The sequence below is a fragment of the Mastomys coucha genome, unplaced genomic scaffold, assembly GCF_008632895.1.
Source record: "Mastomys coucha isolate ucsf_1 unplaced genomic scaffold, UCSF_Mcou_1 pScaffold7, whole genome shotgun sequence".
NCBI lineage: Eukaryota > Metazoa > Chordata > Mammalia > Rodentia > Muridae > Mastomys > Mastomys coucha.
In genome coordinates, this window is record NW_022196913.1 from 34,409,298 (window position 1) to 34,418,572 (window position 9,275).

General features: G+C 42.3%; 1 protein-coding gene across 2 annotated transcripts in view; it reads left to right on the plus strand.

The window, feature by feature from the left end:
* Positions 1-9,275, plus strand: part of Mboat1 (membrane bound O-acyltransferase domain containing 1) — a 113,209-nt gene that overhangs the window by 102,959 nt on the left and 975 nt on the right. The window contains exons 11-13 of one of the 2 annotated variants that reach the window (XM_031358658.1): positions 1,511-1,643; positions 4,744-4,895; positions 9,029-9,275. The exon at positions 9,029-9,275 is cut by the window's right edge and continues 975 nt beyond it. In XM_031358658.1, the coding sequence (XP_031214518.1) occupies positions 1,511-1,643; positions 4,744-4,895; positions 9,029-9,149 (406 nt within the window). In that variant the 3' untranslated portion in view covers positions 9,150-9,275. The remainder of the gene's footprint in view (positions 1-1,510; positions 1,644-4,743; positions 4,896-9,028) is intronic. The other variant, XM_031358659.1, reaches the window with a different exon arrangement.

Below are 9,275 nucleotides of genomic sequence, written 5' to 3' on the forward strand. Positions count from 1 at the left end.
TTATATACCTTGGATATTAGCCCTCTATCAGATATAGGGTTGGTAAAGATCTTTTCCCAATTTGTTGGGCAAAGAAATTTTTAAAATGCATGTGCCTAGTTCTCATGTTAAAAAGAAATCTTACTGAGAATAGCATTATAATCCTGTGTTTTAAATCTCAGTTATATTTCTTTTTCCTTAATGAAAAGGGAGATGGACCTTGGAATCGGAGTGTATATCCGTTGTGGTGGCTCAGGCCTTTGATTCCAGACTTGGAGAGGCAGAGACAGGCAGATCTTTGATTTTGAGGCCATCCTGGCCAGGGCTACACAGAGAAACCCTGTCTTAAAACAACAACAACAACAGCAACAATAATAATTTAAAAATTCAGTTACTTTTGAACCATCAGTGATGAATCCATGATAATTGCTTGAATTTTCTGCTTCACTTCTTATTAGGACACTGTCACTTTCTGCAGTGCATAGTGGCTACCTTTGGCTGCCATTATGCAGTGCATAAACTTGAGTTTTAGGGAGAAAGCCCCCGTCACTTCCTATCAGTTATTTTAATCAATAAGAGCCAAAGATCTCAAGGGAATTAGCTAACTTTTCTAGACCCTCACAGTGTAGTTCACACAGTGAGCATCTTATATCTGAAAACATGAAGCAGCAAATGTCCCCATATATGAAGCCTTTGAATACTAACATGATGTCCTAAGTGGAAAATTCCACCTCTGACCTCACATGACAGATTGGCAGTCAGAACATACATGCTACAGCATTGGGTGAAGCTGCATTCCAGCTATGTATGGAAGGTGTTCATAAAATACAAATGAGCTTTGTGTTTTAGACTTGGAACTCATCCCCAAGATAACTCATGCATATGCAAACACTCTGAACTCTGTAAAAAAAAAAAGTCTGAAATTGAAAAGGCTTATCTCAGGCACTTGGGGTAAGGTCTGCTCAATGTCTATCTTGGTCATTTAAAACCTGATAGACTTTGAGCAGCTCCTCTAACCGGCACACTAATTTCTCCCTGAAGTTCCAAGATGAAAATGTTGATTAGTCAGATGGCATAAGGGCCTGTTGGAAAGATGAGTTCATGCTGGCTACATGAAGATAATTTCCGACGATGCTCATCCAGGTGTTTTAATGTCGTTAACACTCATATCTGTACCCTTAGTGGATGTGCCCTTTGGTGGAACCTGCGTCTGTAAGGCAGGAACTTGTGTTGAGTTGAAAGAGACCACCCAGACCTTTGTGATAATAGCCCACGCGATAGGGTCCAGACCGGTTAGTCTAATGAGGTATGATTTATAGTGGAGCCAGGAAGGGTATGTCCGACAGTGCTCAAAGATGCCAAAAAGCACAGGTTGCCTGAATTTCATTGCAAGCTCCTACTAAGAGTCAGGCATACATATTTCAGAATGGATCTAAGGACTCCCATGTGGTCTGCCCCGAAGGGAGGCAAGTGTCCCTGGAATTGTGCAGTGTTTTCACCAGGGATTTGCTGGTCTTCCCTCTCTTCACAGTGTGTGCTATGAACGGGTTCCCTGGTACCCCACTGCACTCACCTTCTTCCTGTCTGCTCTGTGGCACGGCGTCTACCCTGGATACTACTTCACATTCTTAACTGGAGTCCCGGTCACATTGGCAGCTAGAGCGGTAAGCTTCTGTCAGGGGTGTGTGTGTGTGTGTGTGTGTGTGTGTGTGTGTGTGTGTGTGTGTGTGATGGTTGTTGCTGCTTTGGCGAGTTAGTGCTGTGGGGATGTTAGGAGTGACTTTTTGATGCTGGGTGATAACTTCCTCCCTGAATACTACTTTTGTTTTCTTGGAATAGTATTTGGGGAAAAAAAATCAAATAATATGTATAAAGTTGTCGTATTGCAAAAGTACTTCTATGTATAAGGACTTGTCTTTGTAAAAGTGGTTAACTGATTCACTTGCAGAGAGTAAAACAGTAAGAACTTTATGAGCATCGAATTACTCCCTTGAGAAATGGAGACACTTTTAATCATTACAGACGGGATGTGCATGCAAAGATGATCATGTTTACCAATTAGTGCAGGCTCTATCAGACTTCAGTTCGCTTATACCCACTTAATATCTCACATCAATTTGCTAAGTCGAGAAGTAATTCACCATGGCTCTGGCAGTCAGTGAGGTAGCATCCTGAGGGACCGAGTCTACTGGTGACAGACAGATCCACCATTCAGGTGTCTGATCCAATCAAATCATAAAATTATTTGTGTTCAGTACAGACTTTTGTACTTGATTTAACTTTGTTCTTGATCATGATTATGCTCTCTGTTATTTCAGATCCCAAGAGGTTTCAATGACATTAGTTGTGTTATATATAAATCTTATTATTTATTCCTTTCGTGTGAGGTGTGTGTATGGTGGAGTGTGGGTTGGCGAGTGTGTAGGTGCACTTGTGGTGTGTGTGTGTGTGTGTGTGTGTGTAGAACAGAAGACAGCCTTGGATATCATTTCTCAGATGGCATGCACTATGTTTTTCTCTTTTGAGAAAAATCTCTCATTGACCTGGGACTCAGAAGCAGGCTAGGGCTGGCTGCTGATGAGCCTCACAGATCGGCCTATTTCCATCTACCTGGTGCCATCACAAAAGTGGATGTCACTATGCCTGGATTTTTTGCCTTGTGTGTGTGTGTGTGTGTGTGTGTGTGTGTGTGTGTGTGTTTAAGTGGGTCCTGGGTATTCAGTTCACAACTGGATTACCTTCCAAGCTCTTGCTATTTACAAGTCCTTCAGTGTACTTTTCTATGAACATTCCAGCAGCCCTGCCACATGCCAGTCAGTGTCGGTATCCCGATACCATGGTGGATAAGTCAAGAGCTCTCCCCTGAAGGTCCCTCTTCTATTTAGATGAAGTATATCAGATTTCTACCTATGAACAAGGTAGAAAGTTGCTTTCAGGCTGATTTTAAAAATTCAAAATATTAAATACATATTTGAACACGAGAAGGAGGAAAGAGCTTTTATTTGTTCTTCTTCTATATACCAAGTCAGATTCTGAAACAAAACCAAAGAACAGATTGTCAGAACAAACTAAGAAATAAAGGTCAGCGCTTTGCTCTGTCGATGTATTCAGCATATCATTCCTTAAAATATCTATACCCCAGTGGCCTCTGCTGGCATGGGCTTTGATTTATGTAGATCTGTCTATTGCAGCCTTGGAAACAGTTTTTCAGAAGGAAGTTAGTGAGCGAGTGGAAAGAGAGGGATTGATGGAGCAGAATTTCCAGTTTTTTTCTAGCAAGAGAATGAACTCAGCAGCCATGAAAGTTTTGGCTTCTGGAGGCTAACCCCTTAGCTATGAAAATTTCATAGCTGTTGCCTAGCATTTCTGAGTAGATGGAACCTAGACTATTCTTGAGGAGGTGAGAGAGGGTGGAAAGGATCCCTGCTGGTGTTGGCGGGGGGTGGGGGGTGTTGTTTTGGTGTATTGTTGTTATCGTGAGACAGAATCTCATGTAGCTCAGGCTATCCCAGATCCAAAAAAAAAAAATGTATTCAAAACATGTATCCAAAAAAGTATGTATCCAAAACATGTATGTATCAAAAATGTGTATCTGAAATGACTCTGAGCTTCTGATCCTCCTGCCTCCACCTCTGGACCACTGGAATGCTGGATTCATAGGCCTATGCCATTGTGCCTGATTTTAAAAGGTACTGGGGACTGATCCCAGAGTTTTGTGCATCGTAGACAAGTTCTTACCAACTAGACACAACCTGTCTTAGGGTTTCATTGGTGTGAAGGGACACCTTGACTAAGACAACTCTACTATAAAGAACAGCATTTAATTGGGGCTCTCTTACAGTTTCAGAGGTTCAATCCATTATAATCATAGCAGGAAGGATGACAGTGTCCAGGCACTGGCGGAGCTGAGACTTCTACATCTTGTTCTGAAGGCAAACAAGAGAAGACCAGCAAAGCCTACTTTCACAGTGACACACTGCCTCCACCAAGGCCACAGCTCCTAACAGTGCCACTCCCTGGCCAAGCATATTCTAACCCCCACATGCCCAGCCTAAGAAAGGTTTCTGCTTCACCAGGCAGTGCTAGTGGTTTGCTAGAAGACTCAACAGACACGGTCTGTGTAAGACATTAGCACAGGAGTGGGGCATAGGAGGCACCCAGCAGATAGCAGTTGCTTTTAGTTGTGCTGACCGTTGACACTTGTACTATTAGAACCATGGAAACAGGGCAGAGTACAGAGACTTACTAGGAAGAGTATGCACCACAAAACTGTAACAGCAAGACAAGGGCCTGACAGACAAACCAAGTCTCCCACAATTACCATAAATTACATTGAAGATTAATATTCATGTGCATGGCAAAAAGTCTATAACAGATTACACCAAAAAAAAAAAAAAGTAACTAGGCTAAAAAAATACACTAGTGCCATTAAGAATATAAATGTAGATATATGTAAATAGAAAAGGTTTTGGAAGGCTCTGTGGCATGTTCTTAAAGTATTTTGGGGGGGAGAGGAATGGTTAAAAAGGAAACCATATAGTATATGTGTATATGTATATTACATATATATGTAATATAAAAACGGATAGGGTTTTTTGGTTTTTGTTTTGTTTTGTTTTGTTTTGTTTTGGTTAAAAGTACAACTCAAAGTGTTGGTCATGCGCTTCAGCCTGTGTTCCTCCCTCTGGTTTTCTGTCTTTTGAGTGAATGGAAGTTATTTCAGTTCTCACTCCAGCCTCCGGCTTCTGCCTTCCTGGTTTGCAGGTGAGGAACAACTACAGACACCACTTCCTTTCTTCCAAAGCTCGGAAGGTTGCCTATGATGTGGTGACCTGGGCTGTCACCCAGTTGGCTGTCTCTTACACAGCAGCACCCTTTGTCATGTTGGCAGTTGAGCCAACCATCAGTTTATACAAGTAAGTCCTCGTTTGTCCTCAGCTGTTGCCTAACTTTCCTTTTCTTGACTTCAGAATTGGTAAACGCAGCCAACATACTAAGGGATTGTGCTAAGAACTGTTAAATGCGACTTGACTCTGAAAGTGCCCGTAGACGCTTTAAGAGGAAATGACTCCCCCAAAGGTGCCAACACATGAGCACCAGTACCTGTGATGATGCTTGACAAGCATCATTCCTAGTGTGTGAAGGGGTCTGGTAGTACATTTGGAAGGGATTGATACAGAACACAAACACAGAGGGTTCTCTGAACGAGGCAGTGAACATACATCTAACATCTCAGCACTCGGGAAATAAAGGCAGGAGGATCTTGAGCTTGACACTATCTATTCTTCCAGCCATATTTTGGCTAGGCTTGGTGGCCAGCAAGCCCAAGTGATCATTCTTATTCTGCCCCTGCATCCTTCCCCTGGCCCCAAACCCTCAGGACTCAGAATACAGGCACATATGGCCATACCCACACACACAGCTTTATAAAATATGTTTTCTGGGGATCTAAGCTCAGGTCCTCATCCTTGCATACCCAACCCTCTCTCCAACTCTGACTCACTCTTAAGAGAGCCATGAAAATCTAACAAAGGGAAATTCAAATGCCACAGCCATTTACAGAAGGTGACTATAGCTGCCTTGCAGATCTGTAGCTTATTTGCAGATAAGTTTAGTGGCCAGCAGTGAGGCAGTGAAAGATAGCTATATACAAACTCATTTCTCAGATGGTCTCCATGTTTCACATTTACATTTCTGATATGGTCTGTGTGAGAAAACCAAAAGCTATAAAAGGGGAAGAAGAAGTAACTTATGAAATCGTTTGAAAAACCAATACTCATTCACTCACTTATTTTTAAGCAATGCTTGTTTAAATTCAGTATGTGATATTAGGATTTGCTCTGGGGTGGTGAGCAGGGGGAGGGGCAAGGGAACAGGGGATTGTTTTAGTTTTTGGGTTTTTTTTTTATTTTTATTTTTTTTCTTATTTTATATTATTTTTCTTTTTTTCTTTTGGAGGGGAACCTGGGAAAGGAGATATTATAAAGAAAACATCTAACTAAAAAAAAAAAAGAATTTGCTCTGGGGGAGCTCAGTCAATAAAGCACTTGACTTGCAAGCTTAGGACCTGAGTTTGATCCCTAGCACTCACATAAGGAGCAGGATGTGGCAGTACAGCTGTAATCCTAGCACTGGGGAGGCAAAGACAGCAGGATCCCTAGGGATAGCCCAGCCTGGTTAGAGAGTATCAGGCCAATCAATGAATGACTCTGTCTCAGAGGAAATGAGCACTGTTTTTGAACAACAACAGCTGAACTCTGGTTTCCACACATAGATGCACACATAAGCATCAAACAAAGCAAGCACATGCACACATTTAAAGAAGAAGGTAGCTTAGAATTTGTAAATAGCTTTTGTAGATAGCCAGCTTTTTGAGAACAGATGCTCTTTATATCTAGAGTCCCAAAGTCAGTATTGGGTATGCTCAATAGATGGTAACTAACTTGAGACTTTCTATAATAGAAAGATGGAATGTTCCATAAAGTTTTAGAGGAGATATGGGCTGTCAGGAAAGGTCACTAAACCTTATTAGGACACTGAAATTTGCTTTTCTTGATTGTGTACTGAGATTTAATTTAATATAATGATCACATGTCCCATGGGAAAGGAGCCAAAGTAAAAGAACAAAGTATTTTAAGTGTGTTCACCTAAGAGTCAGAGTTTACTGTCACTTTGACTCTAATGTCTGAGAATCCAGTCTATGCCCAGGATTTTCCTTGAGGCCTCCTTTCATCGCAGTGTTCTTTACACACAAGTTAGTCAGTCACTACTTCTTTATTGTTCAAATATCAGTTCATTGTACACAGTCAACCCTCTGATCCACGAGCTGAGACTGCTTTTAAGATGCCGTGGTGTCTGTAGTGATGTCTCTCGTGACTTTCCTTGACATCTGTACCCCAGATAGAAAAGAAGCTGACAGATCAAAGAAAGACCCTTTAAGTCCAGATGGGGAAAATGAATTTATTGGGGTTACTTACAAAACCATCAATGATTTGCATGCTGGCTTTACCACTGAAAAGCAAACCCCCCTTCAGTTTTGTACATCTTATATATTGTGCATGGTTGGCATGAAGGGAGGGGCAATTGGAATCTCAGGGAAGCACCATGTGACACCCCCTTCCTTTCCAGGAGGGATATAAACAGCCCCCTTATCCTTTCCATGAATGTGTTTTCCCTCATGTAGTTCAGTTTATTCACTGCCATGACTATGGTCCAGGGTCTTCTGAAGGTTACTTTAGCCATTCTGCTTGAAGATGGGGCTGCTCCTTTGAAGTCCAGAGGAAACTAGGTTCTATGGTAGAACATGTATGGAGCTTCCGTCTTGCTATTTTTCTCCACCCATTTACAGTATGTTTTGTTTTTAAACCATACCACAGGTGGTTCAAAGCATAGAAAAGGCTTCTGTAGATTAGATGCAAGTACTGCACCATTTTATAAGGACATGCGGGTGTCTGGAGATTTGTCATGATCAGAGGTTCTGGGACTGGTCCCCTTGTGGGTGCCAAAGGATCAGCATGAGTAGAGGTCCTGGGACTGGTCCCCTTGTGGGTGCCAAAGGACCAGCATGAGTAGAGGGTCTGGGACTGGTCCCTTTGTGGGTGCCAAAGGACCAGCATGAGTAGAGGTCCTGGGACTGGTTCCTTTGTGGGTACCAAAGGACCACTGTGCCTTTCCTGTTGTTGTCCTGGGGGACAGGGCAGAAACTCATGCTCTTTTGGGAATCCCAGTTTAATACTTTTTTTTCAATGCTAATAATTAAAGACAGGCTCCACAGCATGCACTCCACCACTTAGCTATATCCTGGCCATGTGCTTCTGCCATTGTAAGCAGTTAGTGTTTAAGGGACAAAACAGCAAGTGAGGAGACGGTGGTGCTTTTGACTACTCTGTAAACATTTTTAGAGAGCCATTCCTCTTGCTAAAGGTAGAGGAGCTTAGGCTAGATCTGAGATATTTAGCCTTTTCATTACTGAGAAATGGATCCTTTGTCTTTGACCTGTTTTTCTTATATTTTAGAGAACGTTGCAGTGATTAGGGATACAGGGGAACAGCTCAGTGATGGAATGCTTGCCTAACCCACAAAATCTTAGGTTCAATCCTTACCATCAAGAGAAGGTAAGGAAAGAGAGACAGAGACACAAAGAGAGATAGAGAAACAGAGACAGAGAGACAGTGACAGAGAGAGACAGTGCACAGGTGAGCAGGCAAACAGGTGGGCAGGGTTGAGGGAGTTGAATTAAAGTATTAATTTAGCCTTCCCAGTATATCTGGCACAGTTATGCTAACAAACACAATTTCTATTTACATGTATTTATTAGCAGGTTGTCCTCAGTGTTTATCTAGCATTTGTATTGTGACAGTGGCGCCCAACACATCTTAAGAGTAAATTTTGGTTCTTCTTTAGTTTGGATGAAAATTATTTCCAAGGCTCTAAATGAAGTTTTCAAAATTCAGATCCTGGACCAGTGAAATAGTTCAGCCACTTAAAGCACTTGGTGTGCAAATCTGATAGCCTGAGTTCAATTCCTGGAACCCATGCTAGAAGGAGCAAATTGACTCCTAAAAGTTATCCTTGGACCACACATACACTATGGCACCTCTTCACAAGCCTCTCAAATGAATCATAAAGTAAGAGCTTGCTAAAAATCAGGATCCTGCCAGTTCCTGAGGTAGACAAGAACTCCGCAACCTGGAGAAACATGTGGGAGATCAGGCTGTGCTTGTGCTTAGAGGACAGAGTGCATCTCCAGCTTTTGATCAGCCGAAATGTTTGGTTCCACACAGTTAATTCTCTTGGTCTGACCATGTCAGTGTGACCGTCTGTGTCTGTCTGTCTCTGCCTCACCCAGCTTTGTGGCTTCATGCATCCCTGGCCTGCTTGCCCACCAGAGCAAGGAGTACATGAGTACATGGCACATGAGTCATTGGGACTTGATACTCCTGCCACTGTTGAGCATGGCCTCCTTTTACCCCGCTGAAAATGATGTCGTCATATGTCTTTTCTGTTCATGTTCTTCTTTGAAAGGCAACTCTTGTGTTTTTACTTCTAGGTCCATGTTCTTTTTCTTACACATCATCTGTCTGCTGATAATCCTTTTCCTGCCAGTCAAACCACGCCAGCCTCAAAGGCAGTGTCAGAGTCCAAATTCTGTAAAGAAGAAGGCAGACTGACATCCACAGAGAAAAGAAGAACAGAATTGTGAGACATTGGGAAGACATAACGGACAGGCTCAAGGGTTCTCCAGTGACTCGGAGATGTTTACATGTATTTTTTTTCACTGCAGGGAATATTTTTAT